Source organism: Gastrolobium bilobum, unplaced genomic scaffold (genome assembly GCF_033153095.1).
Source record: "Gastrolobium bilobum isolate Gb01-03AN ecotype WA unplaced genomic scaffold, APGP_CSIRO_Gbil_v1 utg4923, whole genome shotgun sequence".
Taxonomy (NCBI): domain Eukaryota; kingdom Viridiplantae; phylum Streptophyta; class Magnoliopsida; order Fabales; family Fabaceae; genus Gastrolobium; species Gastrolobium bilobum.
In genome coordinates, this window is record NW_026898411.1 from 166,295 (window position 1) to 182,459 (window position 16,165).

General features: G+C 33.4%; 1 protein-coding gene across 3 annotated transcripts; it reads left to right on the top strand.

Moving 5' to 3' along the window:
- The first annotated feature begins 5,274 nt into the window (after positions 1–5,274).
- LOC133315930 (E3 ubiquitin-protein ligase COP1) lies at positions 5,275–15,757 on the top strand. 3 transcript variants are annotated; one of them, XM_061517615.1, is made up of 13 exons: positions 5,275–5,659; positions 6,025–6,102; positions 7,030–7,188; positions 7,366–7,722; positions 9,522–9,679; positions 9,794–9,859; positions 11,456–11,534; positions 12,205–12,360; positions 12,501–12,599; positions 13,330–13,434; positions 13,947–14,126; positions 14,537–14,647; positions 14,731–15,757. In XM_061517615.1, exons 1-13 carry the CDS (start codon positions 5,345–5,347, stop codon positions 14,896–14,898), a joined length of 2,031 nt encoding a protein of 676 aa, XP_061373599.1. In that variant the 5' UTR covers positions 5,275–5,344; the 3' UTR covers positions 14,899–15,757. The 3 variants fall into 3 exon arrangements, with proteins under 3 accessions (XP_061373599.1, XP_061373598.1, XP_061373600.1); XM_061517614.1 differs by having other exon boundaries at positions 7,033–7,188; XM_061517616.1 differs by having other exon boundaries at positions 5,527–5,659; positions 5,990–6,102; positions 7,033–7,188.
- Positions 15,758–16,165: the final 408 nt, after the last annotated feature.

The window sequence follows — 16,165 nt, forward strand, 5'->3', positions numbered from 1 at the left end:
GATATTTTCCATTTATGCGGACAAATTTTTTTTAGAATTATTTTTTCTATTCATAAGATTCAAACTTAAAATTTTTCCTAAACACGAGACATTGATAAAATTTTCGCATATGAAAATTAAATTTGATAGATTAAAAAGAATATAATATATTAAAAGCTTACAATGATGTTTCAATTATGGAAATTAATTCTGATTGATTAAAGTTGTTTTTATAATTTATAAAAAATGTAATATAATAAAATTAAGGAACATAAATATTTTAATCATAAATATATATTGTAATTTATTAAAATAATAAAATAGAGCTGGATTTAAAAGAATTAAACAAAAAAATATCGAATGATCTAAAAAAAATTAAAAATCAGTATCACAAGAAAAACATAATAATCTATTAAAATTGTATTGCTTTGTCGATTACATCTGCACCAAATCAAGTAAAAAAAAAGTAGTATTCTTTGTATAAATATTAAAAAAATACAAAAAAGAAAATTATAGGATTTATTTTATTAGTATTTTTAAAATAATTGTTATTTTAAGAACAAAAATTACAAAAAAAAATTAATTAGGTACTTATTTAAGTTTTTATTTAATCGTTTTCAAAAATTATTTAAAAAAATATAAATTTAGAATTAAAAAAAGGAGAATATATATATATTTTTTATTTTCTTTTAACTTATTTGCGTAATATTTTCATTCTCCCTTTCAATCACTAGATTCATTACCGTTATTGCAATCACAACATTATCACGCTGCTATTACCGCTATCACGGAGAGCATCTAATAATACTCCTTTAATTTCTTTTCATTTTATGCATTAAATTTGTTTGATTTTTTAATTTCTTTCAGGAAGATTCATGAAAATAAATTGACAAATGATTAAATCGTTCGATTTATATGAATGATATGAAATTCCACCTATATATTCATGCATGTACCATATAATTTAAAATCATATCTAATTCATTGCATGATATAAACCGATGGCTCCTAGCTTCATATCAAATTGCAGGATTTGAATCGTAAAATTGAGCGGTTATAATAAGTATGTCTATGGACTATGATAATATGCAGGCATATATGTATATATCTTCAATAGATTGATAAAAGGACAAAGAAATTAATGAAAGAAGAAAATAAAGTTACATGACAAAAACCTTTGCTTCCTCAATTGATGAATCCTTCGCACAGGCAGGCTTTTCAGGCGACTTGTTTTTTCTACTCTCTTCAATATATATCGGCCACGATCTCATCAATCTCACCTTTCAGTATGAACTATGAAGAGAAGAAACTCTTAAAGGTGACAATTATAAAGAGTAATCAAACAAGAGAGAGTAATGACACTCTTTCTTAATCTAAGAACCAATTATGTAAAAAAAATCTATGCATACAACCAAAGACATTAATTCTTCTGGTAATTTCCTAATTTATTCTAACCAGCTGTAACTCTTATCGACTATTTTACTTAATTACTAAAATTCTCGGGCGTGGCATAGTTACAACTTACGATTCCTCTCCCTACTCAGCACAAGGCCGTGAAAGTCGAAACCCTCATGCTCTACTAAGGCTTTTATTACTTAATTATATTCCAATTTTATAATAGCTTTCATAATATTCCTATTCATCAACCATAAAATGTACACCCCAATGTAACAACAAAAAGAAAAAAAAAAAGTGCACCCAAAGTTGGCTTATCCTTTCTTAATGATTACATGTTGTTAAAAATCAGTCAGCCTTAAAAGATCTAGGCCATATTTTTTTTTTTCCAACAACTCTCATGGAAGACCTCCCATCTCTCTCTCTTTTCTTATCATTTCTCTGCCTACTTCATTACTTGAGCTTTCCCTTCTTTTATGATAACCGAAACCTAGCCTTTTTCCTTCCCAATATATATGAATAGTTGGTGAGTCATCTCTACTATTGCAAAATTTGCTATATGAATAGCTTGAAATAACATTTTTTTTTAATAGCTTGAAGAGTAAAGTACCTTTTAAGTCCTCAACAAAATTCATAAGATCCATTTTAATCCCTTAGGAAAAAAAAATCGACTCGTGGTCTGTCTGAAATTCAAAATAGACACAATTAGTCGAAATCGTAATCTCTCTGAAATTCAAAGAAGACACACATTAGTCTCAAAAGGACTAACATGGGTCTATTTTAAATTTTAGAGGGACCACAAATGAACTTTTTTTTCAAAGGGATTAAGTTGGGCCAGTGATATTTGTTGATGACTCAAAAAGTACTTTACTCTCACTTGAAATAACATTTACAAAAAATAAAATATGCGTAAAACAACAAAACTTGATATATGTGAATAGTTTTTTTCTCTCTTATTGTTTACATTCTTTTATTTTTTAATGCATTTAAAAATTTCTTTAAATTTTTTTTTTCGGGGGCAACACTCAGCCACTAAGTGTACAGACATAAATAAAATTTGATACGTCTACCACTGCTTCCCAAATTCCTCATCTTCACATTTCTTGAACCAACACCAATATATGAAACTTTTCTTTATTCCTTTCTTTTGTTTATTTTCTTCCTAAGAAGCAATTTCACTTCACTTGTGACAAAGGACAGAACTCTCATCTCACCACCATCTTTGCACTTGCGTTTGTAATTGCTGGAAATATTGTCAAGAGAAAGAGGGGCAAGGAGGGAAGAAAGGAAAAAGCCCAAGAAAACTTCATCTTCACTGCCAAGTAAGTACTTTGCTTGAGACACCCATTTCTCTGTCCTTGAAAAATTGATTGTTGATGCAATGCAATGTGTGTGGATTGGCTGGTAGAGTTGTCAAAACGAGCCAGCCCGGCCCCATTAGGCCCTAGCCTGCGCGGGCTAGGGCTAAAAAGCCCGCACGTACCAAAAAATCGTATAACCCCGCGGGCCAAAAATCAACTATGTTTTCACAGCACTTCAAGAGTAAAATTCTGCAATGTGTTAAAGCATTATATCTATATTATATAATTGGAGTTATTTGATGGTAGAAGTTCTAAGCATTCGAGTTCCACTTAATTTATAATGGGACTACTTGAATGTAGAAGTCTGAAAAATCAAAAATTCCGATAGGTTACCTGCTTCATGATTTTGCTTTATGACAAATAAGGACAATGTTCATAATACAAAAAACTTATGATCAACGTGGGGGGGGGGGGGGGGAGTATATAAGATCACCAATCCAACAAATAGCTACTGGAAAAAGGTACTGGATTGATTTATCTTAACGGAGCCAACTCATTTCCAAAAGTTATGTAGCTATCACTCCTTAACTACTGTAATTCAGTATGTTACACCTTAATCTTCAACTAAAGATTTTTGGATTTTATTTGAGTGGATGACTCTACATAACATAATACACACAAACTACAAAAATTTTAGCCATCTAAAATAGAAGAGGAGAAAGAAAACTAAGAAAGAGAGCAAAACAGAAATAAAGACTACACACAGGATTCACTTTACAATGATTGGATTGCCAGTTTATTTTCTGTCACAACCAAATCATTACCATCCCTTGTAAACACACTGTGAGGTTTCTCATCAATAAAAAAACACAATATCTGCAACAATAACATTTGGTTGGTTCATTTCCTTTCTCTGGAAATGTGATTCTTGTCCCCTTTTTCCATCTGAGTTTAATTTCAATTGTTAAGATTTCCTCCACTGGCAAAGTTTTCCTGCAAACATAAAAGTAATCAGAGAAAATGTAATCAATGTAGTACCACTTGACAAGCAAAATAACAACTTGAAAAACAAAATCTTGCTCCAAGAAAATGCAAAGAACCAGATTCAACAATCTCAATATTTTTATTTTTATTTTTTCAATTTGAAACTAGAACAGAAACAAGAACCTGAAGTCTTAAAAAATGCAAGAATTCCAAGAAACCATACTTGAATAAGTTTCTTGAATTTGTTGGAATTTGAGGTTGGCTTCATCTAGTAAAGAAGGGGTTCTTGTCCACCTATCTGGATGTCATTGCTACATTTGATTCAGAAACACACTCAAATCAGCACCTCACATTTAAAACAAAATGTTCCATCTTAAAAAATGGGTTCATAATTCCAAGGCATAACAAATGGGTCAATATGAACCCTAACAAAACAAACAAAATGCATTGATTTCGCTCGTCGAATCAAAAACTGGGACACACACTAGAGGTCCTTGCAGATGCCGGAGAACATAGGCAGTTGAATGATTTTTGGAAGCACAATCCCCCAGAGGTCAATGGAGCTTATGACCCGGTGGCAGAGGCAAAATGGTTACAAGCCATGCATAAAATTTTCAGAGTTATAGAGTGCACTGGCAATCAGAAAGTGAACTTTGCCACTTATATGCTTCAGGGAGATGCTGACGAGTGGTGGCAGGGAGACATGTGACTGTTGTAGCAATAGAATTAGGTAATCACTTGGCAGCTTTTTGAGCAGGTGTTCTTGGAAAAGTACTTGCCCAGGGTAGAGTGCGAGAGAAAAGAACATGAGTTTTTGGCATTGGAGTAGGGAGATATGATGAAGTTTTAGGAACTTGCCATGTACACTTCCTTCGGCCTAGGGCAATTTGGCGACGAGTGGATGACGACTAAAAATGAGGGAGGCTTACGCCTTGACTTAGGTGAGGCATTGGTGGGCTACACGATCAGGAACCTGACAACTCTTATTAATTGATGTAAGATGATTGAGGTAGCTAAGGAGAGAACTAAGGTGACGACCTTGATCAAAGAAGTCAGTGAGCCTAAAGATAATGATAAACAACAAGACTCGGAGGACGAGAAAAACTCAACATAAAGCAAGAGCAACGCCTTTCAGGTTAGGATTTCAAAAAAACCAAATTAATAAAAAGAGAGGCCGAGGCAACCGGGAGAAATGTTTGTCCTTTTTAAGGGATAAATAAATAAGAAAAAATTATTTATCGCAATCATTTTAATTACAATTTTTTATATAATATTTAAATTTTTTTTTTTTTACTTTCTCTTACTATAATTTTTATTGTGTAACTATTTTTCTCAATATAAAATATTATAATTTTGACTAAAATAATACAATTCTATATCTTTTAAAAAATAAAGAGTAATGCCAACAAGTAAATACTTGTTTCTTATTTTATTTTTTATTTTCGGTAAAACATGCTTGTTTCTTGTTATCACAAGAGGTTGGCGTTCTGTGACGTGGTTTGAAGCATCATGCTACAGGCATAGCTATCACGTGGAGTTCTCTCACCCTCACAATTACACAGTTTTGGGCCCCACTCTCCTCCTCCTCAAATCTCAACACCCATACGAGAAGAAAAAAAGAAAATCAAACAAACACTCTCTCTTTCTCTTTACAGAATCCCAAACTCAGAAAACCCCTCCTCACTATGGAAGAGCTCTCAGCGGGGCCTCTCGTCCCCGCCGTCAAACCTGATCTTTCTAAACCCTCCGCCGTCGACACTGACACCACTTTCGCCCCCGAAACCTCCGGTGATGGTGTTCCGGCAGTTGTGTCGGAGCCGGACAAGGACTTCCTGTGCCCGATTTGCATGCAGATCATCAAGGACGCGTTTCTAACGGCTTGCGGCCACAGCTTCTGCTACATGTGCATCATCACTCACCTCCGCAACAAGAGCGATTGCCCTTGCTGCGGCCATTTCCTCACCAACAGCAACTTGTTCCCTAACTTCTTGCTCGATAAAGTTCGCCCTTACCTCATTAGTATATTCCATTTCGATTCAGTATTGTTTAGCAGGAGAACTTGAATTGCGAATTGTGTTATTTCGGTTTTGAAATTGCATTGAAGAGAAGATTTTTTTTGTGTTTCTGAACTTATTTTGGTGTGTAACGCATCCAGCTAATGCTGATACGAGTTGTTAGATTTTATTTTATTTTTTTGTGCATTCGATATCGCTCCTTGTAATGTTGCTTACTTAATGTCATATTTGTTATTAGTTATTTCATGTGTGAAAGTTTGAGTATCTGATTGGAGCATAATTTTTATCTTGAATTTGATCTACTTCGAAATGCAGCTTATTGTTATACGGTTTCTGTACCACATTTGTAGCTACTAAAAAAGACATCTGCTCGTCAAATGTCAAAAACTGCCTCCCCAGTGGAACATTTCCGGCAGGCATTACAAAAGGTTGGGTGTACTCTCGCCACTTTTCTTGATTAGTACCTTTGTTATAGTTGATTTGTTTTATTTTGTTAATTGTCTTAAACGTAGTAATTCATTATTGCTTCTAGCTTTGCTTCAAATGAATATTTAATTTTGTGACTTTGATGAGGATATATGGCATCTAGCTGTTATGCCACGGTAATGAAGATTCATGCACACTTGGTACATTTTATTATGGCGCTTCCATTTCCAACCATGCTAATTGTGCAACAGTAAGAGGTCTTTGTTGCAATTATAGGTTATTCTTCTTGCTTTTCATGTTTATTAAATTATTAATATAACTCTACAAAGAAGTTTCCAAGTTCCAGAAAATTCCACTGTGCAGAATATAATCCCCCAATTCTTGGCCTTTAAAGTGGAAGGGCGCTAGGGGAAAACTGTAGTGCTTGCAGTGTCAGTTTCCTTTAAAAGTAGATATGAGTAGAATCATTGATTACCAATCATTTGGTGTCCAATTCTCTGCATCTCTCTAGCTTGGCTGTTTCTGTACTTTCAGAATCTACACCAATTTTTTTTCAGTTTATTGGAGCCAGTTTTCAGCATGTCGTAATCAGATAACATAGCAGCAGATGGAAGAGTAGTAGAGGACAACTAGAGCTGGTTTAAGATTCATCATGTTATATAATTCTCTTTTATTTATTATATATGCAACTAGATCAAGGACCAAAAATATTAGTTTTAACTCTTGTCAGATTGTATTTTCTAATATATCGTATGGAAGGGTTTTAATTAAGTTGTAGACTCACTTGTTTATTAGCTTTAGTGGAATTTATACGACTTAGTATACTTATGATCACTCTATTGCTACATATTTCTCTTTGACATGAATTTGTGGATCTGTTTTAAATTCCTTTTTCATTTTATTTTATTTTTATCTATTGAATCTTGGAGCAGGGCTGTGAAGTGACAATTAAGGATCTAGACACCCTTTTGTCAGTCCTTGCTGAAAAGAAAAGAAAAATGGAACAAGAAGAAGCTGAGAGAAATATGCAAATATTGTTAGACTTCTTGCATTGCTTACGCAAGCAAAAGGTTGATGAATTGAAGGAGGTGTGCTGGCTGCAATCTATATCTTTTATTTTTTTTCTTTTGACTAAGTTATTACCAAGTAATTAATGTTTCCACTTTTTTCTTTCCTCTGTTTGCATTAGTTGGTCTTTACTGTACTACTTAGACATTTTTCTTTTTTTACATTTATTCCTACTTATCGCAATCAATCGCATGTAGGTGCAAACTGATCTCCAGTTTATAAAAGAGGACATTAGTGCTGTGGAGAAACATAGAATGGACTTGTATCATGCACGTGACAGGTACTCTGTGAAATTGCGGATGCTTGATGATTCTGGTGGAAGAAAATCATGGCATTCATCAATGGACAAGAAAAGCAGTGGCCTGATATCTGGTCCTCTAAATCCTCGGGGAGGGTTGTCATCAGGGAGCCTTAATAAGAAAAAAGATGGAAAATCCCAAATCAGCTCTCTTGTGCATGGAGTCCAGAGAAAAGAGACCATCAGTGGATCAGATTCACAATATATAAATCAATCGGGTCTTGCTCTAGTTAGAAAGAAGAGAGTGCATACACAGGTTTTTCTGGGTTAATTTTGTGTGCCTGAACTTTTTTATTTCATGTTTATTGCTATGTGCTTTTTGAAAGCTTTAGTGTCTGTCTGTGAAAGCTTTTTGCCAGCGAAGAAGTTTTATTCATGACAAGAAAAGCAAAGAAATTTTGGAGAAGTTAGAAATTTTATTTTCTGAGTTTTCTAAAATTTGAAATTTATTTATTTATTTACATTATTTTTCTGAAAAGTCCTTCTTCATAACATCAAAAGTAGTTCTGGACTTTTTTCATAAATAAATCCCATTCATATCTTCACTCAATGCTACCTAAAATATTACTGGTTAACTCAACACATTTTTAGCTAAAATACTTTTTGTGTTGTGGTCATTTTTATGTTGTCACAAGCTTCAAGATTGACATAGCTGTAGCACATCTTAAGACAGACTTAGCGTGTATTTGGATTATATTGTTTTTTGGGCATATTCCTGACACAGCTTTTGAGGGAAATTTTTTTATTTTCCCTGAAATGAGCTGAAACAAATATGCAATGAGATTCAACTGCCAAGATGTTTCCTTTTATAGAACTTATAAATACAGCAGCAAATTTAGGACGTGACATGGCTAAAATATGAGTTAGTGGACAATGAGAAAAGTTTGAAAATCTTAGTTTCAAATTAAAAGCTTTAATGGCATGTTAGGGTAGGGACTAGGGATGGCTTGTATACAAAAGGACGGCAAACAAATACCAATATGGGGCTCATGTGACCTATGTCTGTGGATAGTAACATTATCTGAAGAAGGCAAGGAAAAATATGATAATTGTTGTGTAAGTAGTGGTATATTGAGGAGTCCAGCCAGGAAACAGATCTGGATGATATTTCGAAGTTTAAAGAAAAGAAAAATAAACGATAAGAAAGATAAGATCTAGGAATCATGCTTTAAGATGGAATTGCATCAGTGTCAGAAACAAGCTGTGTCTTATGAAATTCTGATTAACCTTAAGTCATGCATTACATTTACAGAACTAGGGTATATAATACATTAAGGCTGTTGTGTCTACATCAAAACCCTCACAGGCTATGTTTTGGCCTCTAAAATAAAAATTAAGAACCAAATATCATTATAAAATTTCCTTAGACCCAAAGTTACAATTGAAGCCCAATTACAATGTCTTATCAATCATAGAAACTGCTAAAATAACCAGAAACCAAAAATGCAATTAAAGAAAGTGATAAGGATCAACAATATAATTCCAGAAACAATATATTGATATGAACCAAACGATACAAGTTCAGTGAAGCTATTACAATAACAGAGAGAACATAATGCTTGGAAAATTACAATAACAGTAAGGAAGAGACAATTACAGAAATGGAAAAGAGATGATAACATTGATAGTTCTAGAGTATTCGAGAGGCTCTAGTCTCTCCCAAATCACCCAAGAGGTGCTCAAAAGCTCCAAGTTCAAAGATGATCCTCTCCCCTCCTCCTCCACCTATTTGTAACAGACTTGAAACAAACCCCTTGCTGTCCACGTGACCACTCTAACCAATTTATCCTACCACTGCTGACTCATCACATTTATTATTAGGGGTCGTAACAGAAAGCTTCACTTAGCAGAGTTGCAGTCACCATATTGCTTATGAAAGGCAAGACTTGTATCAAAATTAGAGTATTTTTTAATGTTTCCTTGTGTTTTATTTATTGTCTTGTAACTTATGGCATGGATTTTTTGAAGAATTTATGTTATTTGCTGCCCTCTATTATTTCTATGGTTTTATTTTTTGCTCTCCGGATCCTGTTTGATTGCCTTCCCTTACTCCAGTTCAATGATCTACAAGAATGTTACCTTCAAAAGCGACGACATGCAGCAGATAAGTCCCATAGCCAACAAGAAAGAGATACAAATCTCATTAGTCGAGAAGGTTACAGTTCTGGTCTTGAAGATTTTCAGTCAGTCTTGACAACTTTTACACGCTACAGGTATTGCTCTCAGTCCTTTTCTCAATTCAGAGATGCTGGTATTAATGTCAATTACTATTTTCTTGAGTCAGCAATGCACAGTTATCTTTAACCTTTTTGCTTCATTTGAAACAGTCGATTGAGGCCCATTGCAGAACTAAGGCATGGGGATATATTTCATTCAGCTAACATAGTGTCAAGGTGAGTTGTTCTTTTTGAAATTGCTGATAGAACTTTTGGTATTCATCTATTGCGTTATATCTCAGCAGCATTGTTGACATTGAAGCCTCATCATGGGTCAACAATGGTTGCTTTCTTAATTTTGTCTTTTATATATGGTTTCTCCATAATATTATAATGATGTGTGTAATCAGAAGCACAATATCAATTTGATTCTAATTGCCGGCATGAAATATATTTTTTTTTTTTTTTGAATATTGGTAAGTATTGGATGCAAAGAGATTTTGACATATATTTATACATATGGCTGTTGTTAACTTGAATGGTTAATGTTTTTCATCACTGCTCCAAGCATTCATTTAACTTGAAAAGTCAATGTTCTTCATCATCATTGATCTTTGTTAAGATTAGTAAACCCCTTTTCTTGTCACCACTGAGCTCATACGCTATATCATGTATTTGTGGAAGGGTAATAAGGATCTTACATCATCATGTAATAGGTATGTTGGACGTGTTAGAAGTACTGTAGGAGTCTACTCAGAGGCTTAGCTTCCAGTTTTTGCTTTTTTATACTTTTTCTTTTTAGCCAATTAATTTGACAATGGCCTTGTTTTTTGTAGGCACTTTTCTTAATTAAGATATTTTGTGGCTCTTAACTTCATGATCTATATGACCGAAAAAGTGAGCCATGCCAGCTTAAGTTGATGCCTTTTAAGACATTGCTGACTTTATGAATCCCCTTGCCTTGTCTATGCTCTGGTCAAACAACAGTCAAACATTTTATAATTTCATCTCCTTCGCTTTTCCACTGAAATTCCCATCTCCAGGTTCAATTTGAATGATAATTTTTCTGACCTGAAAACTATCCATTGTTCGTAAGGTCCTTATTTAGCTGAAATGTCTCTCAATCCATAAGCTATTTATGCAAATTCTCTTGAAGACCAGTACACTGAAATCCCCACTATGAGTTGCTGGTGTACTAGAAGTTATTCCATTGATGAACTGTGTGTCTGAAGGAGTGTTAGCTGAACAGTTAAAGTGTTAGCTGAACAGTTGAAGCAAAGGGGTTTGCTACTTCCATGAGCAGAAAGGATAAAGAGCAAACCCCCGTGCACAAGGCTCTCCGACCATGAGCAAAAAGGATATAAAATTATAATTATTTTATATTCAGTATCCTTATCTTCTTATGGTGCAATATTTAAGATTTAGTTTGGTTCATGTACTTTGTTGTTCAAGTCTTCAATGTAAAATTTATTGTGTAATGGCCTTGTTACCATATTTTTTATTATCAAATTTAAGGTCTTGATCCGCCAGTACATATGAAATTGGTTATGCTGGTACTAAACTCCCTCTTCATATATGTTTACAATTCATGCTGAAGATAGATTATGTGGAAATAAGAATGTTAGGTACTACGACAAACAAGTAGGTTTTTATTTTATAATCGGATATACTTTCTCTTGTTCCCATTGCTATCTTAATATGAAGGACTTAGACATAATAAACTGCTTCAGTGAAATGAAGTGGTCATGTCACATTTATATTCGTACTTACGTATTTATATTATCTATGTATACTTTATTTACTGAATGCATGGATATACCATGTATATTGCAGCATAGAGTTTGACCGCGATGATGATTTGTTTGCTACTGCCGGAGTTTCCCGGCGCATTAAAGTTTTTGACTTTTCTGCGGTAAGATGGATGGCCTTTCACTTTTATTTTTGCTATCCTTTTTATTTCTTTTGATTGGTTAGTAACCCTTTGTAAAGTTGTTCTTATATACATTCCGTTAATGAATGCTTCAGCTTTTCCCTGGCAGTAGGGACTGCTCATAGATCTTGGCATAAAATATCACTTCTATGAATTATGAATAAAAAGTTTTACTTGTGCTATTACTTTCATAGCAAGTTGACCAATTTATCTTCTTTAATTCTACTACCAAAACTGATTCACGGGAGAAGAGCAATTATCAACATTTGATGGAACAACATTAGTAACCCTTCAAGTGACATATGAATAATATGATAAAATTGAAAAAAATAAGGACATTGACATGCTTTATTAATAAAGTAAAAGCATGTAATATTTGGTTTATTGTTATCTCCTTGGAATTAATTTGATTTAAAGCATTTCTGGTTGAAATTGTTTTGTATTTTAACTCAGTGCATGTACACCTATATAACCAGAGTGAGCAATCTGTAGCGCTACATATATTATGGTGTTTGAGAGGTTGTAGTACCTAAACCTAGGCAAGGCACATTTGATATTAAAATTAACGTGAGGGGGTTCACTCTTGTAATGTTGCTTGATCCAAGAGATTATGAATACAAAAATAACCATTCCCTATGTTGTTGCTTTCCAGGTTGTGAATGAACCTGCAGATGCGCATTGTCCTGTTGTGGAAATGTCTACACGTTCAAAACTTAGTTGCTTGAGTTGGAATAAATTTTCTAAGAACCAAATTGCTAGTAGTGATTATGAAGGAATTGTGACCGTTTGGGATGTAACCACTCGGAAGGTAATTATTGAATTCAAATGGACAGTTTGTTCTTTTATCAGCTATTTGGTATCTTAATTCATTAATATTGTCTTTATTGTTATACGCTTGCTTAAATATTTAAGTTTTTGTTACTCATGACTATCATTTCCCTTTGGCAGAGTTTAATGGAATATGAAGAGCATGAAAAACGTGCATGGAGTGTTGATTTTTCAAGAACTGATCCCTCTATGCTTGTTTCTGGTAGTGATGACTGTAAGGTAATCTTGAACATTTATTTGAAAGTTCTTATGCCAATTTCCCTGGAATGCGTCAGTAATTTCTGATATTTTTGCAATGAACATCAAAACATATGTTTCTGAATATTAATGTGTTAGATAAACTTATTTTTATTGTATAATTAAGGGATTTTAGTGATAGCAAAATGGAATATTGTTACACAGGCCCATGTTAAAATTCTTAAATCTTAGGAAGAGAAATGAGAGATTGAGAAGAGCGAAAGAGAATGACCAATTCTCTAATGGTTTATTGAATCACAAAGAAAGATCAAAGGAGAGAATTCTCCTTCCAAGGAATTCCCCTTCAACAAAGGGTTTCCATTTTTACTACCTGGCCACTTGCTTGATTCCCCTAATCTTACAATCTGAACTAGTATTTTTGCTAAGCCCTTGCACTTAACCACTTTAACTACCTATCCAATTCTGTAACTGCTCTAACTGCTTTGCCTTGTTTTCCTTGTCTTCTCTTTCCTTTTCCGAATGTACACTATACATATTTTCTTTTCATTCTTCTGGTCCCATCAAATATATTATTTTGTTACTTCATATTTATGTTTAATAAAGATAATGTAGCATTTCCTGCCAGATGAAATTGCAAGGTAGATAAGTAATCAAATAGTAAACTTTTATAAATTTTGTTTTTACCACTATCAATTCAATTGTATGATTGAGAGTGATTAAACTCTGTAATTTCTGTTTTTTCTTTGAGCAGGTCAAAGTTTGGTGCACAAAGCAGGAGGCCAGTGTCCTAAATATAGACATGAAAGCAAACATATGTTGTGTCAAGTATAATCCTGGATCGGGCAATTATATTGCAGTATGTACCTTTCATTCGGTTAGAAGAGAATATCTCGATTTAGTTCACTTTAGATTTGATCCCATCCATGTATATTATCTTGTAATTTATCATTCAGCTGCAAACTCGTGACTTTGCCTGGCTTTTCAAAGCAATATACTTTATATTACATTATTATAATATTTCCTAGAGAAACAGTTCTTTTCTTTTACCACAGAATAAATGTGGCTGTCACTCTTTTGTAATAGCTTGTGTTAATTGTATTAATATGAATGGTCTTAAATATACTCATGATTGGGTTTCTTGTCTGCCCCTATATGGACTCTTGATGCGTGCGGATTAGGATTTCGCTTTTAGTAAACATTAGAGAAGTAGCTGCATGTATGCAAATCTATCAACAATAATTGCCTGCGGTTATCAAATTTAAAATATGACCCCGCTCCTTTACTGTAATAGTGACAAGTCTACTTATCTTCCTTTTCTGTTTTAAACTTAATAATCTTATACAGTACAATCTTCACATATTTTTACAGGTTGGGTCAGCAGACCATCACATCCATTATTATGATTTGAGAAATATTAGTCGTCCAGTCCATGTTTTCAGTGGGCACAGGAAGGCTGTTTCGTACGTGAAATTTTTGTCTACAGATGAACTTGCATCTGCGTCAACAGATAGTACACTGCGACTATGGGATGTGAAGGAAAACTTAGCAGTGAGTATTCTAAGCAAAATAGTTTCTTGCTTTTGATTGATTATCGTCACATTCATCCTTCATTCTGCATTTAATTTGTGGAATCCTGTTGACTTTTGTTGCTTAATTTTTCTATAACCAGTATGCCTGCTAGAAGTTATGTGCCATCATACATATCAAATGCTTATTTCTTTACAGTACACTTATTGGTATCACTTTCTTTTTTATTAATTTTTTTGGCTGAAACTGGTCAAAATTGATTTTCAAACACATTTAAAATGGACTATAAAATTGGTTTTGAATTCTGTAAAACGGATTAAAGCTGTCTAAAACCTTTTAAAACATTCAAATTGGATTTTTTCTTTTCTTTTTGAAACAATAAACATGTTGAAATATTATTTATTTTTACATTTCCTTTCAAATGTGTACAGGTTCGTACTTTCAGAGGACACACAAACGAGAAAAACTTTGTTGGCCTTACAGTAAGTAATGAATTCATTGCATGTGGGAGTGAAACAAACGAAGTATTTGTCTACCACAAGGTTTGTGATGTTCAATTATGTGGACACTTTCCCTCGCATTTGCCTTGTAGATAAAGAAATGAATTTTCCATCTCCCTTTGTAGGAAATCTCAAAGCCTGTGACTTGGCATGGATTTGGTTCCCCTGATATGGATGATGGTGAGGATGAGGGATCTTACTTCATCAGCGCTGTATGCTGGAAGAGTGATCGCCCCACTATACTAACTGCAAATAGTCAAGGCACCATCAAAGTGCTGGTGCTTGCAACTTGAATATAACCCAAAAATGAAGAGATTGTTGACTTGGTATTATCTTTTTCTTTGCTATCGATTCTACCATTTCTTAATTGTACATAGTATTTAAGTGTATATGCCATATGGTAGGTTTTAGAGATCTTAATGTAGTGAAGAATTAATTGAGGACGTAAACTTTTTTATGATAAATCAATTAAGGGACTGGACTCTAATTTTTACCAATTAAGGACCTCCACTTATTAAAAAAGAAGAAGAGTAAAGTCTTTTTTGGGTCTCTAACAAAAAATATGATTCCCACTTTCATCCCTTATAAAATAAAAGTCAACTTTTGGTCTCTATATAATTTCAGTTCTTTGAAAATATAGTCCTTCAGAAATTCAATGAAGATTCAATTTAATCCCTAAAAAATGATTAATATGAGTACTTTTTTGTAAGGGACTAAAGTGAAAATTGTATTTTTTGTTAGAGACTCAAAAAAGACTTTACTCAAAAAAATATTATCAATAAAAATATTAAAAAGAAAAAAAAGTCTATTTTGGCATATGGTAACAATTAATAACTTGATCAAAACCTATGGTGTATATGACAGATTTTCCTTTTTAATTGATAGATGTTATAAAGATAATTTATAATTAAAATTGAGGTCCTTAATTGATTGTCGAAGAAAGGTTTTTAATTAATAATTCTTGAAGTCGAAGTCCTTAATTGGTTATCACTTTGAAGTTAATGTCCTTCGAGAGCACTATTGTATGAGGTTAGGCTTTCAATTGTCACTTCAAAGGAAGCACTGGCTATTGCGACTGCAAGTGTCTAATTTTGTTGACCTTTTTTGGTAGCTATTGCTAACTTAAATAGTTAAATATAATGCCCTCGTGCTTCTGGTTGAGAATAGGTCCGTGATTGGACTTGATTATTTATGTATGATTTTAATTCCAAGTTATTTGGAAAATAATAATTTAAGCAAACATTAAGATGTTATTGCCCCTTGATTGCCATCACATAAGTGCTAGGAGGAAATAAAGAGAATAATTTGCTTGTATGCGTTTAATCAAATATTATTTGACTCATGCACTGTTTCTATTATATGATTATGGATTGGGAAAAATGTGTATTATTTTAAAGGACGTAAAATTGTGTCATTTTAAGTGAGAGAAAGAGATAGATAAAGGAGGAGAGAGAGTGAATAAAAAGCTATAAAGGTGTGGGTCCCACCTCTTTGTGAGAGTGAAAAGATATAAGTTGTGTCATTTAAAAGAATAAACATTTTTTCCGGTTGGTTTTATGT

Excerpts from the sequence above, each read along its gene's own strand:
- LOC133315930 (XM_061517615.1), top strand. The coding sequence starts at position 5,345 with ATGGAAGAGCTCTCAGCGGGGCCTCTCGTCCCCGCCGTCAAACCTGAT. Across the intron at positions 13,435-13,946 it reads GATCGGGCAATTATATTGCA|GTTGGGTCAGCAGACCATCA; the intron begins GTATGTACCTTT and ends ATATTTTTACAG. Across the intron at positions 14,648-14,730 it reads AAGTATTTGTCTACCACAAG|GAAATCTCAAAGCCTGTGAC; the intron begins GTTTGTGATGTT and ends CTCCCTTTGTAG.